General features: G+C 43.3%; 2 protein-coding genes across 4 annotated transcripts in view; one reads left to right on the forward strand and one right to left on the reverse strand.

Annotated features, from left to right (window-relative positions):
* The window catches only part of LOC137372585 (BMP/retinoic acid-inducible neural-specific protein 3-like), a 199,930-nt gene extending 184,251 nt beyond the window's left edge, over positions 1–15,679 (reverse strand). Inside the window, exons 1-2 of one of the 3 annotated variants that reach the window (XM_068036523.1) lie at positions 15,610–15,679; positions 10,104–10,386 (exon numbers count right to left, since the gene is read on the reverse strand). In XM_068036523.1, coding sequence (XP_067892624.1) covers positions 10,104–10,336 — 233 coding nt within the window. In that variant the 5' untranslated portion in view covers positions 10,337–10,386; positions 15,610–15,679. Of the gene's footprint in view, positions 1–10,103; positions 10,387–12,988; positions 13,459–14,627; positions 14,667–15,609 lie in introns of those variants that run through there. The other 2 variants (XM_068036524.1, XM_068036522.1) reach the window with 2 other exon arrangements.
* A 536-nt stretch (positions 15,680–16,215) lies between these two features.
* The window catches only part of astn1 (astrotactin 1), a 2,863,484-nt gene continuing 2,855,808 nt past the window's right edge, over positions 16,216–23,891 (forward strand). The window contains exon 1 of the mRNA XM_068038084.1: positions 16,216–16,486. Within this exon, the coding sequence (XP_067894185.1) occupies positions 16,216–16,486 (271 nt within the window). The remainder of the gene's footprint in view (positions 16,487–23,891) is intronic.

The raw sequence follows: 23,891 nt of genomic DNA on the forward strand, positions 1-23,891 counted from the left end.
CACATCCTCCCTCTTAACCTCAACCTGTTCGAGCATATCAGCCTTTTCCACGCTGTCCTCACAAACGACCAGGTCCCACTCACTAGTGAATACTGAAGCAAAGTATTCATTTAGGACCTCCCCTACCTCCTCCGACTCCAGGCACAAGTTCCCTCCACTATCCCTGATCGGCCCTACCCTCACTCTGGCCATCCTCTTGTTCCTCACATAAGTGTAGAACACCTTGGGATTTTCCTTAATCCTACCCGCCAAGACTTTTTCATGTCCCCTTCTAGCTCTCCTAAGTCCATTCTTCAGTTCCTTCCTGGTTACCTTGTAACCCTCTAGAGCCCTGTCTGATCCTTGCTTCCTCAACCTTAAGTAAGCTTCCTTCTTCCTCTTGACTAGCTATTCCACATCTCTTGTCATCCAAGGTTCCTTCACCCTACCATCCCTTCCCTGCCTCATTGGGCCAAACCTATCCAGCAGTCGCAGCAAGTGCTCCCTAAACAACCTCCACATTTCTGTCGTGCATTTCCCTGAGAACATCTGTTCCCAATTTATGCTCCCCAGTTCCTGCCTAATAGCATTGTAATTCCCCCTCCCCCAATTAAATATTTTCCCATCCCGTCTGCTCCTGTCCCTCCCCATGACTATAGTAAAGGTCAGGGAGTTGTGATCACTATCACCGAAATGTTCTCCCACCGATAGATCTGCCACCTGGCCTGGCTCGTTGCCAAGCACCAAGTCCAACATATTCTCCCCTCTAGTCGGCCTATCTACATATTGAGTCAGGAAATCTTCCTGGACACACCTGACAAAAACAGCTCCATCCAAACGATTTGCACTAAGGAGGTTCCAATCAATATTAGGGAAGTTGAAGTCACCCATGACAACAACCCTGTTACTTCTGCACCTTTCCAAAATCTGCCTCCCAATCTGTTCCTCCATATCTCTGTTGCTACTGGGGGGTCTATAGAAAACTCCCAACAAAGTGACTGCTCCTTTCCTGTTTCTGACTTCCACCCATAATGACTCAGGAGACAAACCCTCCTCGCCGACCTCCCTTTCTGCAGCTGTGATACTATCCCTGATTAGCAATGCCACTCCCCAACCTCTTTTACCTCCCTCCCTATTCCTTTTGAAACATCTGAACCCCGGAACATCCAACATCCATTCCTGCCCCTGTGCTATCCACGTCTCCATAATGGCCACAACATCGTAGCTCCAAGTATTGATCCATGCTCTAAGTTCATCACCCTTATTCCTGACACTTCTTGCGTTAAAATAGACACACTTCAACCCATCATACTGGCTGCAACTTTGTCCTGTCAACTGTCTAACCTTCCTCACAGACTCTCTGCACTCGGTATCTGCCTGTTCAACAGCTACCCCATCCACTGATCCGTAGCTCCAGTTCCCATAGGAACTATAGGAATAACAAAGAAAATGCAAGTGTGATAAATAAACTCTTCACAAATGGAGAATATGGACAATTTGGTGTGGAAATCTACAACATGAAGATGACACGGAAGCAGGAGTTACAAAGAAAATAGAAGAGTAGCTTTTCGAAATTGTGAGATACATAGGAACTTAGAGAAAAACTAAGGGAGGTAAAGACTTCCAGCTTGTGAACCAGAGGAAAAGTGGATAGAATATTCAAAAACAAAAGGGGCTGAATTTTATTCAGGCGCCACGCTCCGCTGCGGCAACCTTTAAACTCAGTGCGATGACTGCATTCAGCAGCCGCTGAGGAGCCCCCGCGATACTTCGCGCGGGGGCTCATTTAAATAGAGGGAGCAGAGCAGCTGCCCCGATGACATAAGGGGGCAGGTGCCAGCGCCATTTTTAAAGGGCTTTAAGCCCATAGAAGTTATTTTACATTTTAAAGGTACAGTATTAAGGAATTTTCTTATTAACACACAATAAAGATATGAAGGCCCTTTCCCAACCCCCCCCCCCCCCCCCAATGGTCTTTTAATTGGCCTTCATTGACAAAAAACACTTTATTCCCTGCCTGAACTTGCCCCCCCAATTTTTAATCATTTGCCCTTCAACCCCTTCCCACCATTCGCACAACCAATAATAATTGATTTCCCCGCTCCTCCACCCCTCCCACCCTGAAAATGTTATTCCTCCCCCCTCCCCACCAGGTTCTCGCCCGGAACTCCATAAGGAGTTCCGAAGGCGCGCGAGCTGTGTTTGGAGTCAATAAAAGCGGCGTGGGATGTCCGCCACCTGCAGGTACATTTATTGGCATGTAATATAAGTTCATTTGAATATTTAGATTAAGGGCCTGCCGCCATGCGGCAGGGGGCTGCACCAAGGTGCCCCTGCCGCCAGTAATATGCGGCGGGCCCTTCTCGACGTCATGGGTCGAGGCGGGCCTCTCCCCGCAGCATTTTACCAGCCCCCATGCCGCGACCTGCGGTGTCGAGCTGGTAAAATTCAGCCCAAGAAGTGGAGCTGTGAATCAAGAAAATATAGACCAGGTAGTCTAGCACAGATAAAGGGAAAGGTTTATTGAATACAAGCCATCCATTCTTTCCTACAGTGGGCATAGATCACAGCAGAATTCAGCACAATCTTAGAAACAATCAGCCATGTCTCTCAAATCTGTTAAGAGTTGTTTGAGGTGGTAACTGAATTAACAAAGGAGGATATCATTCACTATGTAGGGAAGGTTGATAGCAATCTGGCCAAATTAAGACAGACTGCATAGCAAATAGATTTACTTGTGAATAAGCATAAAGTAATGCAAGTAGCGCGTAATATGTTCACACAAAAGATGGTGTCTATTTGGAAATATAAAAGATGAAAAGTACTTTGGTGCAATTACTTATCAAAAAGTTAACAAGACCAATGAAGTTCAGGGATGGCACTTTGAAGTTAAAATATCTAAGATTTTGTTTACTGTGAGTTTGCACTGAACACTTGACCAACTTTTGACTTCCTATCTTAGAGTCAAATGCTCCAAACTCAGGTTTCACTTTTACTCTATGCCAATACACATCTTAACCTGTACCTCAGAAATGCACCCCGCACCCGTTTTCTCCCCTTTCTGTACTAACTATTCTTTTGTTGATATAGCCACTAATATATGCCAAGTTATACCCCAAGGAACCAAGCTGAGGTTGCTCAAACCTATTTCATATGGAACCTACAGAATTATGGAGGTTTACAGCATAAAAAGTGGCCATTAAGCCCACCTCTTTACAGGAGCAATCCAAAACTAATCCCACTACCATACTCCCTCATCCTTGCCAGAAGAGACTTTCACTCCATTAGATGATTAATGTGCTAACCCATCTCATTACCCAGTTATTTGCACCATTAATAACTTACAGGTCACAGTTATAATATTGCAGGCATCCTACCTTCAAAAAGGGCATTGTTGGATAGTTGAAAGTTCAAAGAAAAGTAGGAAAGATAATTCCACAATTTAATGGCCTAAGTTTTAACGAAGCACTCAAAGACTAAACCCATAGAAAAGGCAAATTTACAATCCATTCTTCAACTGGGAACAACATATTTAAAAAGCGGTATCCAATTGGTTAAAAGCTGGTGCCAAACACTTTAGAAAACATGTTTCGCCAGACAGCATCTATAGAAATGAGTATCACAGCCTTAAATTTAGAAGGAGATAAACTACCAGGATAAGCAAGAAAAATCTTGGGTTTTTTTTGGAACCAATGTGAGGTGCTTTGAATGTTTGCAGACATAACATTGTCAGTGACCCCCCTCCTCCCTCGGTTGCTGCTTGCACTATGTGGTTGCCTTTGATTCTGGTCATAATCCAGAAGGCAGGGGTACAAAATCAACAACTGCAACTTGAATTTAAATAGCAGCTTAATGTAGTAAAAATTAATGAAGTGCTTCATAGAGGCATAATCAAAACAAAAAATTGCAACTGTGACTAAAGATCCCCAAAATTGTGTATGGCTCATCTTCTTCTTTGGCCTCCTTATCTCGAGAGACAATGGATACGCACCTGGAGGTGATCAGTGGTTTGTGAAGCAGCGCCTGGAGTGGCTATAAAGGCCAATTCTAGAGTGACAGGCTCTTCCACAGGTGCTGCAGAGAAATTTGTTTGTCGGGGCTGTTGCACAGTTGGCTCTCCCCTTGCGCCTCTGTCTTTTTTCCTGCCAACTACTAAGTCTCTTCGACTCGCCACATTTTAGCCCCGTCTTTATGGCTGCCCGCCAGCTCTGGCGAACGCTGGCAACTGACTCCCACGACTTGTGATCAATGTCACAGGATTTCATATCGCGTTTTCAGACGTCTTTAAAGCGGAGACATGGACGGCCGGTGGGTCTGATACCAGTGGCGAGCTCGCTGTACAAAGTGTCTTTGGGGATCCTGCCATCTTCCATGCGGCTCACATGGCCAAGCCATCTCAAGCGCCGCTGACTCAGTAGTGTGTACAAGCTGGGGAAGTTGGCCGCCTCGAGGACTTCTGTGTTGGAGATACGGTCCTGCCACCTGATGCCAAGTAATCTCTGGAGGCAGCGAAGATGGAATGAATTGAGACGTCGTTCTTGGCTGACATACGTTGTCCAGGCCTCGCTGCCATAGAGCAAGGTACTGAGGACACAGGCCTGATACACTCGGACTTTTGTGTTCATAGAATAGCAGATATACAGATTTTATAGACTTCCAACAAAAGCAGTCAATCCCTATCTCCATTGATTCCTTTCAAAAATGCTTGATGCTTGATTAAGAGCATATTTGAAGGTTAAAAGGACACATATTGACACAGGTGACTCAAGGCTCTGGAACATAATAGGCTGGATTTTATAGAGGCCTCGACATCGGGATCTGTGGCGGGGAATGAAGATTGCCCCCCGGAGGAGGCCCCCCACGGATCTCGACATCAGCAGGGAGCAGCCCGATCTCCATGGAGGCGGAGAGGCCTCGTGGCAGCTACCCTGCCACCCCTCCCCCGCCCCGCCGCCCCTCCCCCGCCCCCGCCGCTTGGTGACGGGACCGTAATTTAAATATTTAAATAAATCTACAGACCTGACTTAATTGCAAGCCTGCTCCACCTCCAGTCCCGTTGCGATCTTTGTGCTGATGGCTGGCACTCCCGCGCTTTACGATTCCCATCTGGGGGATCGAGGCGCCACACTGGTTAGGAGGGGGGAGCAGGCCAGTTTTTCTGTGGGGGTGCGGGGAGAGCAGCGATAAAGTCTTCTCATTGGTGGAGGGGATGGTGGGAGGGGGTAAAGTTTATAGTTGATGCACTTTGAGGGAGGGAAGGTCATTTGAAAAAGGAAAGTGTTCTGGGCTGGAGAGGGCAAGGATTTAATATTATGGCTATTGGGGGTGGTAAGGGGGGGAGGGGGGGGAGATGTTCAAAATTTAATTTTTTTAATAAATGTCTCCTGATTTCTTAAAAAGTCCCAGAAGGGCTCAAAGCCCTTTAAAAATGGCACACAGGTAGCTGACGCCATTGGCAGTGACATACGGGCTGCCCCCTCCATGCGGTTGGGGGGTGGGGGGCGGGTGGTGAGAGGCCCGCCCCGCCCCGCTTATTTAAATGAGCCGCCGCACTTGGAATCGCGGCAGCTCTTTGGCGTGCAGCCATTTTTTTTTTGCCTGCCTCTGATTTGGGTGGCGGGCCTATAGAATTCATCTCAATGTCTTTGGGACTTTAGAAACATATTGCTGGAATTCAAACAGACAGAATTGAATAATGCATAAAAGTGACAAATTGATATTCTGTAGTCTTGCAAATGATTGCAGAGGTGTTGGGTAAAAATTGGACACAGAGTTTTATATTCTGGGAAGTTTAATGAGTAAATAGAAATAACATTGCATGGACCAAATTAAAAATGTTCTATTGAAGGAATACTCTTGAATGGCTTTCCCATTTCAGATTTTTTTTTCAGTTCTTAGGTTCTTATAAAATAGCCTCTATGGCCCAGCACTCACACTGAATTCAATGTACATGAAAGCCCAGATTTTGGAACAGCATTCACTGTCATTCATTATGACTCTGAAACTGACAGCAACATCAGGAGTCCCCACAGGTGCAATTAATCACGGAAATCCAGTGGTTGCTGTCAGTGAATCTATATTTCCCCATGGGGTGCACTTTTGAAGTCCCTCCAGACTGCAATCAAGTAGAAATCACAGAACTGATGAAAACTTGCCTTTTTACAATATTAGCCTTGCTGTAAAAACACTTGAATGTGGTGTAACTGGGTTTTTAATCGTGTGCTGAGTTTACAATTACTTCTGAGCAGCCTCACTGTCCCTGAAAAGCTAATTTCATATTTGTGGAATGTCAACTTTCTCCATTATGATAAAAAAATCATATTATTTCAATAGTAATGTTTGAAAAATAGCTATTAGATATTTCGGCATCTATCATTATTCCATGCGTATGTCCCAATCATTTATTTTGCTCTCTGTTAAATTTTAATTTATAGTAAAATAAAAAAGTCAGTACAGTTTACTTCCTGGTTTGCTGTTTGTGAGAATACTTCAATGTGATTGACTCCTTACCCTGCTTGCTGACATCACTGTTTCTGTACACCAGGAGATCACCTTGACTTGACACCAGATTTAAACTGATGTCAGGAGAGGGGAAATCCATGCCACAGTGATTGATATATCTTTGTGATCAGTTTTCTTCGAGGTCAGCAGCGAGCACCATCACTTTGCACTGACAGCAAAATCTGGGCCATTATAAACACCATACTATATATAGATTGATGATCAGGAGTGAGTTACTGCTATAACCCAACTGAGGAGTTGAAATAGTTTATACAGAATAATGGATATCTGTGAACAATAGAATGATGCCGAAGCTGCAACCTTGTTGAAGGGTTCAGATAAGTTTATGAGACCAAATTAAATGAGCTAACCTCCTATACATGCCAAAGCAAAATACTGCAGATGCCGGAAATCTGAAATAAAAACAGAAAATGTTGGAAATACTCGGCAGGTGGGGCAGCATCTGTGGAGAGAGAAACAGTTAACATTACAGGTCTGTGACCTTTCATCAGAACCTTGCAGAGTATTTCCAGTATTTTCTGTTTTTACTCCTACGCATACTGCTCATTTCACCCCACAATTAGTGGCTTCAGTCATTGAGGCCCCACACTCTGGAACTGACTCTCTAAACCCCTTTGCCTCTCCACCTTCCTCTCCTCCTTTACAACCTACCTTAAAACCCACTTCTTTTGACCAAGCATTTAGTCGCCCCTCTTAACATCACCTTTTTTGGCTAGGTGTAAAAATTTTTGATTATGCCTCTGTGAATTTCTATGGGATTTTTTCTGCATCAAAGGGCACTGTATGAATGTAAGCTGTTGCTGTTGAGTTTCTCACAGATAGTTTGGGATCCAGAACACATTGTAAATACCCAAGTCAAGTCACTGGGAGAGGGTAAATTATCAAAGCCAGAAATAACAGCAGGAAGTAACACTTTGAATTGTGACATTTGAAGTGAAATGCCTCAAGTGTGGTGGATAAATACGATCCACAAAACTTTGATCAATAAACAAATAAAATAAAATAATTGAATATCTAAAAGTGAATTGTGGACTGATATCTAATGGAGGTGCTCAGATTGTTTGTATATGTTAGAATGATAATGGACACTTGAGGCTAATTAAGTTATAGGTTTGAATCTAATGGATTGAATATTACGCCAGAAATTGTAAGGGATCCAGAATTAGGGCTATGGTACTGCTTTATCTGCAACCTGTGCTCATAGAATCATAGAATGGTTACAGCACAGAAGGAGGCCATTCAGCCTATCGGGTCCATGCCAGCCCCTTGCAAGGGCAATCTAACTAGTCCCACTCCCCCATCCTTTCCCAATAGCCCTGCAGACTTTTTCACTTCAGTTATTTATCCAAATCCCTTTTGAAAGCCACTAGTGAATCTGTCTCCACCACTCTTTCAGGCAGTGCATTCCAGATTCTAAACACTTGCTGCATAAAAACATTTTTCCACATGCCATTTTTGGCTCTTTTGCCAATCACCTTAAATCAGTGTCCTCTGGTTCTCGACCCTTTCTACCAAAGGGAACAATTTCTCTCTATCTATCTATTCTGGCTAGACCCCTCATGATTTTGAACACCTCTATCAAATCTCCTCTCAACATTAGTGTGGAGTGTAAATAGTTGTAATGTAATAAAGATTAATGTTTAACTACTACAGATTAAGAATCTCTCTGGCAAGATTAAATAAGGTGGCAGCGTACCAAACCAACATATAACAGAACCCGTGGGGCCTCTGCATCTCATAGGTTATCTGTTCATTGCTAGATTGCTTCCCATTTGTTCAAACAGCTGGAGCTAATTCAGACACAGCAAAAAAAGTATAGTATCATGTCCAGTGAGATTGCATCTCTGCTGCAGAGACATGCAAAGTCCTGTTCTATAATCTCTACAGAAATGGAAGTCCTGCACATTTGGAACATCGTAATTCAAAACTATATTAAATAGAAAGAAAAGCAGCCATTTCATGTTGATTTCTTCTGACCAGGAGTCAGAAAATTAAAAACAATTGCCAATTTGCAAGGTTGTTTAACCAACAATTAACCACCAATTCACATCAGGAATGACAACAGTTAGATCGCAGCACTAAGTGGGGCAGATCAAGTTAAATATTGCTGCACCTTAGGAAGGTTGATACATGGTAAAGTGCTGCTGTTATTACAAACAACATATTATCTGATTTACTGTGAGCAACGCCATGAGAGATCTGTTAGTACATATATTAATCACAAATAATCATATAACTCACTGTCCATCATCTATTAAGCATTTAACTGGGGAATGTCTTTAGAATGAAAAAGTAAATTTGTTTAGAAAAATCCGATTTGTTGTTTTGGAATATGCCTGCACAAGAATATTTAGCTTTAAGGCATGATACTTGCATCAGTTAAAATCGTGCATTACATGATATGTTATGCATTATACAAGTAACGCACCATTGCAGAACAACATATCTTACAATTCACTGTGAGCAACAACGTAAGAGATTGACTAGCATCCAGATCACCATCGGGATATCTGGGAGTGAGTTACAATCTAATCTAATGGAGGATAGTTTATGTATAGAGTCTAATGGACACCAAGAGCAAGGTCCCAGTTGTTCTCTATATTATGATATTCAGATGGTTGAGGTTTAAGTTAATAGATATTTGGCATTGAGCTACGGGCTGGAATCCAATTGACAGATTCAGCTAGCTTCTGTATAGCGTTGTGGATATGTGGTAGTTACAGGATGGCATCGAATGGAGGGTTTCAGATTCTGCAAACTGGAAGAATAAAGCTCAGTTTAAAACTGGCACTTATATCCCGGGTTTAGATCACGGTATCTCATCAGGTCAAGGTGTTTATTACTCAAACTATAAACCCCGTTAAACCCCGTGAATTCTACGAGCATCCGAAATCTCTGAGGTTTATATGCCACCAGGAGATAATCAGCACCTTTGAAACTGTTCATGTATGATGATGCTCGCGTGGAAGAAATGGTGATTATGATGTCCACGTTGCAGATTTATTGAGATAATTTGCAATTAAATACTGAGAAGTAATAATTAGGCTGTGTGTTTTTTTTTTGCCATTGTCAATTATACTTTCCAAATACAACGTTGTTACTGGCTCATTCCTGCGATTGCTACAGATACTGACTATCCTAGTAACAGTTTCAGTGACTACAAATCTATGATAGGAAGGAGGTTTTCTTTTACTTTACTGTGATTGCACAATGGCCAAGTTGGACCTGAGGCCGCAGAGTCTGTGCTGCAGATCCCAATCCCCTCATCAGGGGGAGATGTGAGCACACGGACCACAGCGCTGGAACCGAGTAAACTCAATACACGGATACACCGACTCTTAAAAGGTACACGTACACGCCACTTAAAGTAACCTGCATCATTGAATGTTTCACTGGAGACGGAACGATGGTGCTTTCACAAGGCGTACTGCTCTGGTCTTAAAGGGGCACATGGGGTGATTTTTAAAAGAGAAAGCGGTTCCGCAAAACACCGGCTGGAAACTGGTATAAACCTCCGGTCACCGACCTGAAACGTTTTTTTTTCTCTCTCCCCCGCAGATGCAGTAAGACTTGCTGAGTATTTCCAGCATTTTCACTCTTACCTGTAGATTTTATATCTGGTAGTAAATCCCTGACGGTATCTATCCAGGAAATTGGAATAATCCCGGGCCCGGTGGAAGGGGCCCTTGTCCGAGAGCAGCCAATCGAGAGGGCTGGTGGCATGTTGGTGTTGGTGATGACAGGAAAGCGCCAATAGAGCCCAGCAATGGAGAGTAAGAGCCAGCCGGTCCCATAGGAACAGCAAAGAGACGAGATCAACAAGCCGCCAGTTCATCCTTCCATCTGGGACTCTTCCTCTTCATTCTCCTCGCACTCCCCCAAGACCTGTTCCATTAAAAAATGACATTAAAAACAAAGGCAGTTTCACTTTTATCATCATACCCCTGAGAGCTGGAGGCAGAAGAGCTCGATATCCAACAGGCACCAGTGAAAAATAGGAGCCATCGCCCCTTCTGATCATCAATCGCCTGGTGCTGAATAGATTTACCATACGGAGACAACTGAAATGGGATTATTCACAAAGCGCTACATGGCCAACCCTAAACTCCCAAACACAGCCAGGCAGGCTTAACACGAACACAGCCAAACACACGCACAGAATATACTCAACACAAAACACAGCCAAACACACGCACAGAATATACTCAACACAAAACACAGCCAAACACACACACAGAATATACTCAACACAAAACACAGCCAAACACACACACAGATATACTCAACACAAAACACAGCCAAACACATACATGGAACATACACAACACAAAACACAGTCAAACACACACTGGAATATACTCAACACAAATGCAGCCAAACACACACTGGAATATACTCAACACAAACACAGTCAAACACACACTGGAATATACTCAACACAAACACAGTCAAACACAAATACTGAATATAATCAACACGAAACACAACCAAACACACACACAGCATACACTCAACACAAAACACAGTCAAACACACACTGGAATATACTCAACACAAATGCAGCCAAACACACACTGGAATATACTCAACACAAACACAGTCAAACACAAATACTGAATATAATCAACACGAAACACAACCAAACACACACACAGCATACACTCAACACAAAACACAGCCAAACTCACACTGGAATATACTCAACACAAACAAAGCCAAACACACACTTAGACTGCATTTCATGTTGAGTATATTCTAACACACACACAGAATATACTCAACATGAAACACAGCCAAACACACACACAATATACACAACACAAAACAGAGCCAAACACACACTTAGAATATACTCAACATGAAATGCAGTCTAACACACACACAGAATATACACAACATGAAACACAGCCAAACATGCACACAGAATATACACAACACGAAACACAGCCAAACACACATATGCAGGTTATACTCAACACAAAACACAGCCAAACACACACAGGATATATTCAACAAAAAACACAGCCAAACTTAGACATGGAATATACAGGATATACTCAACACAAAACACAGTGAAACACACAAGCAGAATATAATGAACATAAAGCACAGCTAAACACACACACACACATACACAAAAACAATGTTCTACCCATCCCAAAACACAGCCAGACATACACATACAGAAACAAGGATATATACAAATACACAACACAGCCAGACTGGCTGCTGGACACACACAGAAACAAAGGTCTACTTGAACACAGAACACGGCCAAACACACATACATAAACGCAAATCATGGCCATTCAAGCGAGTGTCCACCTACACTCACACAGAAACAAGGACATATTCAAAGACACACCCAGGTAGATGGGGCATCTCCATAGGTATTGCTATGAACCGAGGCAAATATACACACAGGGAGACAAACAAATGCAACACACAAATACACACAAGATGGGCGTAGCTAAATTCTCAGAGCCATGCACATACACAGGAAAACATACATAGTCAGGTGCTCACACAGGTAGACAAAGACACGTTGGTAGATACGGAATGTCTGAAAGAGTAGTCCCCCACCCAACACACACACACATATCACCAAAGCACAAACAAACGCTTCATACCTAGTGACGGGACCAGGCGAACACGCATATGAAATGACACAAAGGCAGGTATAAATTGAAACACAGTTACAGCGATTCACACACTTAGGCACGCAGATAGCAGCAGACATATACACAGGTGGGCACATATGCAAGCAGAGCCACTATTATATACACACACATCTGATGCTGCAGTGACAGGTCTGAAGCACAAACACACGAGAATAAACAAGGACAACTATGCCTTAAGACTTAATAAACGTGTTTGCTGCGCTCATTACATTGTAACAACCAACATTTAGTTTCACACAATTTTAGCAAAGAGCGCTTTTGTCTCCGATCTTCCAAGCCCCCCAGAGCTGGAGCTAGCTGTTTTCTCGGAGGGAATGGTGTAAATGTTTACTTTTTTGTAAAATGTATCCTTAACTTCTTCCCCACTATCATTCCTCAATCCACACCCACATCGGATGGAGACTGCACCGAGGCAGCTGCAGTTTTGAAAGGGTTAAACTACACACCGTCAACCAACCCCCCACCCACCCCCCCCCCCCCCCCCACACACACACACACACACACTCCGGGTAATTGCCGAGAACTGAGATCCCACACAGTCTCAGCCGCCGAGATGACACGGTTTTCCTGCGTGTGTTCTTTGATCCAGTCGCAAACCTGTTGTCATTCCTTTCCATCGCAGCTGGCCCGGCGTCTTTAACCAGGGTATCTGAGAATTGGGGAGGGGATAGGGAAGTGAGGGAGGGAGGGGGTTAGGGGAAATGGGCTGAAAGTTATCGACCCCGCTTTGGAAGTCCCAGTTCCTGCAAGCGGTGCGATTAACAACAGGGAGAGATGAATAAGAACCTCCCAAAGCCAGCACTGACCTGGTGACACAATCCCTCCAGCGCAGGCGAGCCAATGTGTTGGTCTTGTGGTCCGGTCTGGTGCCCTGTGTGCGGCCAGGAGAGCCCTCATCAGCTGGCTGTGTGAGCAAGGGGAACTCATTGTAAAGCAGGCTCAGGGTGACACTTCCAGAGAAGGCAGCGCAAGGCTCTGGACCCCAGGGAGGTTGCGGGGCAGCTGTTATCCACAGAGGTCCCAGTCCCCAGCAATAACTAATGATTAAAATGTCACACGTGTACAGGTGCCGCTACTTTCCTCCAGCGTCTCACACACTTCCCTCGGTATCTGTATCCTGGGACGAACAGGGGGGAGTAAATGTTTAGGGCGGGAACGCTCGGTCTCTCCAAGTGCTAATCTGGCAATCGAAATCCTTTGGAGACAGACAACAGATTCCCAAAGATATTCCAGCAGAAGGTCCATCCCTCTCCTCGCCAACCCTCCCCACCACCAGTCACATGCTGATCTTTGAGTTCCCCCTGCCCAGTGCTGCTTCTTGGATGATCTATCCAGAGCCTGTGGATTTAGCTTGGGGTCGAGAGGAGTCGGAAAGCGCAGCGATTAAACCTGCTGGAGCTAAGAACTCAGCATTTATAAACCCAGGGGGAGGGGATGGGAGGGGTAGGAAGGGTGGGGGGGGGGGGGGGGGAGTCAGAACCAACCTCCTGTATACCGCCTATCGGATCACACTATCTAACACCCAATGACTTTCTCATAGACACCACCTCCAGTGCAAACATCTCACATCAGCATCTTTACCAATCATACAAATATTTAATAGGTTTTATAATTAAACAACTCCGTCATCCCAATTGAGAGCAATAGTACAATGGAGATGAATCTTTCAAATAAACAAACATAAAAGATCCAGGAGATTTGGCAGTCAACATGAAAGCCGCTACGAACAGAACTGGACCCAAGCAGAAAGTCCGCACGTTTCAATGGTACAGTCTGGTTGAGCTATTAAACCAGATTAGCCGAGTAAAGTTAAGGAGCGACCAGGGGCTCTAAGGATTGATGAATCTGTCCTATCGGATGCCTTTTCAAATGGCATGAATGGATAGTGCTGCTTTTATTATCCCCATCCCCACCCTCGCTCTTCGATAGGTAATCGCCGAACATATTCAGCCTGCCAGCTTCCAAATTCTCCAGTGATTTATTTCAGAACAACTGTGACCAATAGCTCACCTTACCCGCTTCTCTGCCGGCTCCTCAAGATGCCCAGTGTTAAATAAGCGAGTGGTTCCGCAGAAAAATGCCTCAGCACTTCTCCTGGGCGTTTTGCTCTTCAGATCTCAGGACACAATCTCGCACCCACGCACTACCCAGGCAGCACCTCCCGAATAGAAACATTCAGCAGCAGAACCATAACCTGTCCTCCACCTGCCACACTGTAACCTACCCAGCCATCAAACTACCCATTGACATCTTGCCCCTTCACACAATCAATCAATATATCTATCTATCTATCTATCTATCTATCTATCTATCTATCTATCTATCTATCTATCTATCTAACCCATCCCAGTCCTGTCCAAGCACATTGCTAACCCCACATACTCCTCCCCAAGGCACCATTTAAAACAGGTAGCACAAGGAATCCGCACGAATGCCGCGTGTTACCTCAGCTCAGTATAGGAGGCATCTCACACTCGATTTCTGGTCATTCAACAGAAGGGAAGGAAACACTTAACCATCAGCTCTCCTCCCCCACAATATTACTGGTACCTCCCTCCGCCAACACACACACACACAGATGATCCAGCAAAGTAATAGCGAGAACAAGCCCCCTTACTTGGGAAATATTCAACCCCCATCCCATCTGGGTGCAGTCTTCTTTCAGTCCAGGATCACTTGGGCAACAGCCTGCTTGGCTTTGGTTGGTGTTTAAGGAGCTAATTTTCCTCTTAATGGCAGAAAGTTTCAGCACACCAGCATGTAATCCTTCTTTAAATTCCGAGAGAAGGGAAGAGATGGTGCCGGGGTATTAGAGTGAGAGTTTACCCCCAAGCAGGGTAAAGAGGCGCCGCTGTCGCCTCGATCGCATTAAATTGAAGCCCACAGACGACCGCTCTATAAATCAGCAAAGTGGAAGTTAGAGCAGCACCAGTGAACCGTTTCACACACACACACAGAATGGTGACCAGGGTTAAAAGTACATCAGTTAAACGAGAGATTGCATCTCAGGTTCTTCATTGACATCGACTCAAAGCCTTCAATTAAATGTCTTACCATTTATATGTGTGAGTGTGTAAAATCTGTAGACTTCGAACTAAACAGCCAATGTAATGTCAAATAGTAAGTTTTGGTAAATTCATCTCATTGATTTAACTGAATTAATATTCAATATTAATACCTTGGAAGGATGAGGTCTAGTGAGACACTTCATGTCACAGGTGTTGATTTCAAACAAAAGCAGCCAGGTTATATACTTGAGTTCAGACGGTTAGAAGAGGTTTTAAGATTATCTCCCGCATCGTAGCTGGAGGGACCGGGGATATCATTTCAGAGGCGTTAATGCAGAGCCGGTGCCCGGGAAAGTGGAGCTTTGGGGCGGGGTGCTGTGTGGCTCTGAGCAGATGTAGGGAAAGGGGCCGCCACTTACCAGAATTGAAGCGGAGGGGGGCACAGGCTGCACACAGGTCCTTCCCACTGATGCTCATCCAAAGAACGGCTCCACAGAGCAGCGAAACAGCGCCTTCTGCTAATTCCTGCATCGGCTGGAGCAGCCAGCTACTACAGAACGCAGCTCTGCAAACCACTATCTGCCTTTATCTCTCTCTCTAGTCTGTCTCTCCCTTTAAAACGTGGGTTGCCCCCTCCTCCCTCCCCTTCCCCGGCAACTGCGCAGAAAATAGGCACAAAACAGCTCACGATCGGGATTAAGGAGCAGGGCAGAGGGAGACATTTATATACCCGGATCACCCCCCACCCCCTTAGCAGTCCGGGCTTGTCACTGGTATTCCAAAAATAGGAGGAGGGATAAATCCCAGACCTGGTCCCAGCTTCCCATTCAATCCACCGGCCGTGTGTGAATGTGCTCTCCTGTCAGTGAGCATTTGCATGGAGTTGCTTGCTTGCAATCCCCGCCTGCCGCTCCAAGTTGTCAGTGTGCAGTGATATTCCAGGAGCAATCTGGGGGCAGTTGGACTGGGAGCTGATCCTTTTTGTCATTGTGCTGGGGGCTGAGGTGGGGGGGGGTGGTGAAATGATGGTGTTGCCGCTGTTGATTCTCGGGGCGTTCTGTGCCATGCTGGGTACCGGATTGGAAGCGGTCGAAGGCGAAGCCCCCAAGGATGGAGAGTGCAAAGTGAAGACGGTGAGCGTGTCGGCTCTGCCCTTTCTCCGGGAGAACGACCTGAGCATTCACACACCGCTGGCGGCGGAGCCCAAACTCCTCTTCTCGGTCAGGAATGATTTTCCCGGGGAGGTGGTGGTGGTGGACGATCTGGAGAACACCGAGCTGCCCTATTTCGTCCTGGGTGAGTGAGTGCTGCAGGATCTTTGGGTGGGTGGGGGGAGGGGAGGGGGGTCTGGCTCCTGTGGATTGTGAGGATGGGAGGGAGGGTGTGTGATGATGGGGAGACCAGTGTCAGTGTGTACAGGAGGAAGGATGCAGGCAAATTGAAGCTGCTGGCCCGCTTTGCTCAGCTGTTAGAGCTCAGGCGAGGTTGCCATTGTGTTGTGTTATTTATTTATTTATAATCCCTGTTGTTATATCTCTCTGTCGGGCTCAGGGGACAGGACTTGATGCTTTCACGGTGATGGCAGGGGGTTAGTGATGGAACATGCCGGCTGTCACTTTTGCATCTTGCCCGGGCTCTGCTATACACACAGCGCTTTAACACGGCTGTCCTCACTGGGCTCAGGACTACAAGGCGCTTGCTCAGTGCTCAGCTTTACGGATCTGACAAGAGACGCCTGATTCAGGTGAAGGCGGAGGGCGAGAGGAGGCAACTTCTAACGGGGCTCTCCGAGTCAGTTCACCCCAACCTTCCAATCAGTTCAAACTGCTGCCTCTGAATTTGGAGAGTTGGAAAGTAAACAGAGTGAAAACTGCAGGGCAATTAATTGCACTTCGTGGAACTGGGTTTTATGTTCGGGATAACAGGGTTCAGAGGGTTTTCCGCTCATTCGGCCCTTGAGGTCTGTACTGGGGAATTAGGTACACAAGCACAGAATAGATTTACATGCATAACATACCGAATGAATAAGGCATTCACAGTCCCACGTGAAGCCCACTGACAATACACTGAGCGCGCTTACATGGAAACATATGCACACAGTCACAAATCACTTAACAACACACTTACAAACCTACACACCTACCTGCCCATTTTGTTTAAATTATCAGCATGACAAATCCTAATGCGGGGGAGTATAAGTATTCTCAGTGTGAATATGAAGCAACTAAGTCAAATAATAGCAGCCAGATGAATAGTAACGGGTTAACTACTGTGCCCTCACAGCAACTTGCATTTATATAGCGCCTTAAATGTAGTAAAATGTCTCAAGGCGCTTTATAAGAGCATTATCAGACAAAATCTGGCACTGAGCCGAAGAAGGAAACATTTGGACAGGTAACCAAAATCTTGTTCAAAGAAATCAATTTTAAGGAGCGTCTTAAAGGAGGAAAGAGAAGTCAAGAGGTGAGGAGGTTTAGGGAAGGAATTCCAAAGCTTAGGGCCTAGGCAGCTGAAGGCACTGCCACCAATGATGGACTGAAGAAAGTCTGGGATACACAAGAGGCCAATTTGGAGGGTTGGAGGCAATTACAGAGATAGGGAGGGTGCAATGGTTTAATGGAGAGTTTGCTTGGAGAGAGACTACAGAATGTTGCAGCACAGAGGGATCTGGGTGTCCTCATACATGAATCACAAAAAAGTGAGCATGCAGGTACAACAAGTAATTAGGAAGGCAAATGGAATATATTGCAAGGGGGATGGAGTATGAAAGTAGGGAAGTCTTGCTACAACTGTACAGGGCATTGGTGAGACCACATCTAGAATACTGCTATAAGTTTTGGTCTCCTTACTAAAGGAGGGATATACTTGCATTGGCAGCAGATCAGCGAAGTTTCACTAGGCAGATTCCTGGGATGAAGGGGTTGTGTTTTGAGGAAAGGTTGATCAGGTAGGGCCTATATTCATTGAAGTTTAGAAGAATGAGGTGATCTTATTGAAACATATAAGATTCTGAGGGGGCTTGACAGAGTAGATGCTGAGAGGATGTTTCCCCTTGTGGGGGAATCTAGAACTAGGGGACATAGTTTCAAAACAAGGGCTTTCTCTTTTAAGATGGAGATGAGGAGGAATTTCTTCTCTCAGAGAGTCATTAATCGTTGGAATTTTCTTCCCCAGAGAGCAGAGAAGGCTGGGTCATTGAATATATTCAATATATACAATGGAGTCAAAGGTTATGGATGGCAGGCAGGAAAGTGGAGTTAAGGCCACAAAGGCCTACTGCTGCTCCTATTTCTTATGATCTGAATAGCAAACTCAGCAACTTACTGCAGTGATGCAATTTCCATACCAACCACCCTGTGATGTCACTAAGTGAGATTGCAAATCAACACCAAATTATGGATAGTTTTGTGCTATAGGTCAATGTTTTAGATACTAGTTTGAGACTGCGAACATTCATTTCACATTGGATCCTTGCAAGCGGCAGACAGAGGAGACAGTCTAGGGTGGATTTTAACACTGGTGCTAAAGATGAAAAACCATCACTCACTCCCCAGAAACAAGCCTAAAAAAGGAAAAGAAAGCCAGGCATTCATCCTGACTTCTTCCGAACTGGAGCCTGAAAATAACAAACAATTTACTGACCCACACTTTACAAGCAATTACAGTTACCTGGACTGCCACAGTGAATGCTTGCAGAGTGGTCTTGAGGGGTAGGCCAGATTAATAATGAAATACACAGACTCCAAGTTAGCTACAAGCAACATCTCCGAAGGTCTGTTAAATATTCCGAACAGACTTATTATTAAAAATGAACAATGTACACACTTAGCTCCCTCATTCTTTGCTTTTACTACTTTTAGCTGACACGCATCTTATGCCACTAATTTGATGTTTGATTTGCACCAATGAGGAAGCCCTTATTGTGTTTCCTGTCAGATACAACAAAAAACAGTCAAACTGCACAGTGATGCTGTGCCTGCTCCAGTATAACAGCTAGGGTCAAGACAGCATTGAATGATTTTCAGTCAACCTCATCAATGGCTGTAGTCTGTTACAGCCCAAATGGGTAGGTTCATCCTGGTAAATAGATTGAATGTCCATGACGCTACTTGGAACAAGCCACAGACACTGAGCATGCTGGGCTTCCCAGAAACACAGAGCATTAAGGTGCATATGTAGGTTGGCATAAGCTTTTGAGTTGCAGTTGAAATGTGAGCACCAAGTTAGTACAACACAGCAGGTATAAATGAGGTGATGTTGTTTAAAGCTGCGTAACTTGCAGAGTACATAGTTGTATTTTGTTTAGATAATATTTGCATCACTAAAATAGATTATCTAGGTCATTGTTGTTTGTGGGACCTTTTTGTGTGTAAATTGACTACCACATTTCCTACATTACAACACTCCCAAAGTACTTTATTGGCTGTCAAGCACTTTTGGGATGTCCTGAAGTCCTGAAAGGCACTATATAAATGCAAGTTCATTCTTTCCTACTATTTCAAGATATTTACAATGACTCAGTAAAGTTCTTCTAATAGTTCATAGTTACAGGCCAGTTATAATCCACAGTTTGCTTAGGTACAAAGTAGGTATGTATATCAACAGCATTGGTTTGAGATAACCACCAATGTGACTGCAGGTGATATAACGTGAACCTTAAGAAGTTGTCCTGCCTGTGAGTTTTTGAAACCTAATTTTTCATCCCTTTAATATTAAATAATTAGTGGGATAGGATCTGCCTATACCTATTGTGGAGTGCCGTGCTTACTGAATATACATAGTTCACACACACAAAATGCTGTCACAGCCATTCATCCCATTACCCACTGACATTATTAGACCATAACGAAGATAATGAATAGTCTTCTAATTCACTGGTTAAAATTCATCAGAGCCTAACTAGATGACACCATGGCATATTGCATAGACTCATCTATCTTTCAAATCCAAGCTACCATCAGGATCCAATCTTAATATCCTTTCTCCTACGTCACATGAGCCTGTGTTCATCTTCAAATGATAAGATGAATGGAAACACACAGCACCATAACAAAAAATTAATTAAGAAAAAACCTCACAACTTCATATGTAAACAGATATCACTGGATGAATTTAAGGAGTAATCTAATCTCTGGGTTCAAATGACAAACAGCAACTACTTAAGCTTCACTTTTTGTGTGTAAAGCCATTTCAACCCCTTGATTGCAACTTACCAAAATGTACACTCTGGTATATCAAATTGCAACAGGTATTAAATATCACAGTAAGCGATGGTTGATTGAACAATTTGTGCAGATTGATTTGGAGCCACTCTCTGGTGATGTAACAGTAGAATGTACTGTTAAAATTCCTGTATAGGAACCACTGAGACTGAACTGTCCTACAACAGCTGCAGTTTGTACTGAAACAGATCGCAAACTGATCACAATTTTAAAGAGATATTAATGGGCTATATATACAAATCTGGTTAAATAATCAACTAATCATTCACTTGATGATTTCTATAAATGCAATATCAATATATTATTTATTACCTGATATATTGTAAATTAATATCATAAATAAATTATTCCTGTGGTATAAATCCTAATTTGAGTTACTGGTTAATTATATATTTCAAAAATTGATAATCAATGGATAAATTGGAGGGTTATGTATGGTAAAATGATTAAGTTGTCAATTACCTCTAATGATTTATAGTTGGGATGTAATTATAAACATTAAAAAATTGTTCAAATTCCTGCTATGGCAGGCTAAGTTTTTGAATTACTTTCTACTAATTATGTATGCCCTCCTTTTTTTCAATGCTGCAAAGATATTCTGAAGAAATCATATTGGTTAAAATGTTAAAACATAACTATACACTTTTCATTGCTGGCTCAGACTTGCGTGATCGGGGCAAATTCTTGTGGGTCATATAGGAACTGAGGAGCAGCAGTAGGCCATTCAGCCCCTCAAGCATGTTCTGCCATTCAGTGAGATCATGGTTGATCTGGATCCTAAGCTCATCCATCCGACTGGGCACCATGTCCCTTAATATCCTCGGCTCACAAAAATCTATCGATCTCAGACATAACATTTTTTAATTGAACTAGTATCTACTGCTTTTCTTGCAAGAGAGTTCTACATTTCTGTCACCATTAGTGTGAAGAAGTATTTCCTATCTTTTCCACTGAATGGTCTGGCTCTGATATCCCTTTGTCGTAGACTCTCCCACCACCAGAGAAAGTTTTTTTCCATTTATCCTATCAAACTCTTTCAAAATCCTAGAAAATCTCAGCAAATCATCCCTAACCTCTATATTCCAATGCGTACAAGCCTAGTTTATGTAACCTCTCCACATAATCTAACCTTTGGCACTCTGGTCATATTTTGGGGAATTTACACTGCACCCCTTTCAAGGCTCCTAAGATTTCCTGTGAAAGAGCTTCAATAAGTTAATTCCAGCATCCCCTCCTCTATCATTTTTCTTATCGAATTGATATAGATTCAATAATGACTACAATTATTGATGATTGTAAACCCAATACTGATTATTCTCAATGAGTTATTGTTGGGTTGTAACAACAACAACTGCAACTTATATTGATGTAGCGCCTTTAACATTATAAAACATCCCTAGAAACTTCACAGGAGTATTATAAAACAAAATATGATACCAAGCCACGTAAGTAGATATTAGGTTAGATGACCAAAAGCTTGGTCAAAGAGGTAGGCTTTAAGGAGTATCTTAAAGGAGGAAAGCAAGGTAGAGAGGCAGAGAGGTGTAGGGAAGGTATTCTGGAGTTTAGGGCCTGGGCAACTGAAGGTGCGGCCATCAATGGTGGAGCAATTAATATCGGGGATGCTCAAGAGGCCAGAAGGAGAAGTACAGATATCTCAGAGGGCTGTGGGATTGGAGGCGATTACAGATAGGGAGTGGTGAGACCATGGAGGGATTTGAAAACAAGGATGAGAATTTTAAAATCAAGATGTTGCTTGACCAGGAACCAATGTAGGTCAGCGAGTACAGGGGTGATAGGGGAACGGGACTTGGTGTGAGTTAAGACATGGGCAGCAGAGTTTTGGAAGACCTCAAGTTTACAGATGATAGAATGTTAGAGACCAGCCAGGCATGCATTGGAATAGTCAAGTCAAATACAGTCCAATCCTGATTACCTTATTGATGAATTTTCAATTGGCTGTAGCACTAATAATGATTATCATCAATGGGCTATTGATATTTGTATATCCAACACTAATTACATTATCAATTAATTGTTGATAGATCATAGATTCAATATCGATTATCAATGAATTGCTGATGGGTTATAGATCTCATACTGATTATGTTATCAATGGGCTATCAATGCATCATAGATCTAGTATTGATTATTATTAATGAGTTATATGTGAGTTAAGGGTCCCATGTTTTTTATATTATCAATAAGTTATTTTGATAAGTGATGATTCCCACATTGATAATATTTCCTTGAGTTATTAGTGGGTTTCAGATCTTAAATTAACAAACAAATTATTGTTGAAGCGACATATTTTTCAGGATGGCTAAGATTATGTCCTGGAATAGCAACACAGCAAAACCTGCCATAATAGCCACTGGAAGCATCTGCCGAGTAATGTGGCAACAGCATGACCTTTTAACTGCTAAATCCTTCTGAGACTTCCTATTTTTAAAATGTGCAATTGATATATGTATCTACTGTGATATCTTCTCATGCAACATTGTTTACTGTTGTCAGGTGCCTGGTAAGGCAGATTGGTCTGAAGACAATCCTCATTAAGGTAACGATTGTCTCAGGATATGCTCTGTGTGTGGTAATGTAACCGGAAATTGTTCCTATTGAATACTGAAGTTTGCTAGACTGCTGAGCACTAAATGAGAATTTAAAATAAAATGAAAATCTGTTGAAACATTTATGAACTGCAAATTGCAATTATATTGCCATGTGCTCCTGCCATGCAAATTATATATATTATATATAAATTATATATATTACTGAAAGAAAATTACTCAAGATGGAGATATTGCACAGTGATTTTGATTTTATTTTGCCATCCGCTGTGATGTTTGCACTTTTTGGAGAAGGGACATATTAGAATTTAATTGCCGTAAGTCCTGCTGTCAGTACTGCAGGTGATTCCCTATCTCTCACTCTTATTGACTCAGCATGGGCCTGGACTAATGCACATTTTATTGCCTCTCGGTAAGCATTTGCTTGCTATAAGAAATTCAAAGTGGATAATAAAATCCAATCACCAGAGTCAGGCTTATTGGTGTTAGAAATTGCTGGGGTGAAAAATTCGCAATGCTGCAAGTGTCATAGGTTATTAAAAAAAAAGGACAATGAATGCAAAAAGCATCTACCTGCAAAAAGACTGCCTAAAAATAATCATTCTTTTTGTTCTACAGTAAGGATTACCATATGCTCAAGCTCCCCTAATACCTCAGCGAGTTTATCCATTGAGAAGCTGGGCTACACAGATCAGAAGTCCCAGGTTTGATTGTCAGTCAGTGCTGAGCTAGTTTGACTCCAGCCAGAGTGGCTGTGCTGGTGCTGTAAATTGCCTCAGTGCCAGGCTTAATATCCAACAACCCGCTGCAGAAGGGTACATGTACAGATGTTGTGTAAGGCAGTATTAGATCCAGAGGTGATATCCCCATTGATAAATATCTTGCTGACACTCACCGTTAAGGCTCATA

The sequence above is a fragment of the Heterodontus francisci genome, chromosome 8 (genome assembly GCF_036365525.1).
Source record: "Heterodontus francisci isolate sHetFra1 chromosome 8, sHetFra1.hap1, whole genome shotgun sequence".
NCBI classification, from domain to species: Eukaryota; Metazoa; Chordata; class Chondrichthyes; order Heterodontiformes; family Heterodontidae; genus Heterodontus; species Heterodontus francisci.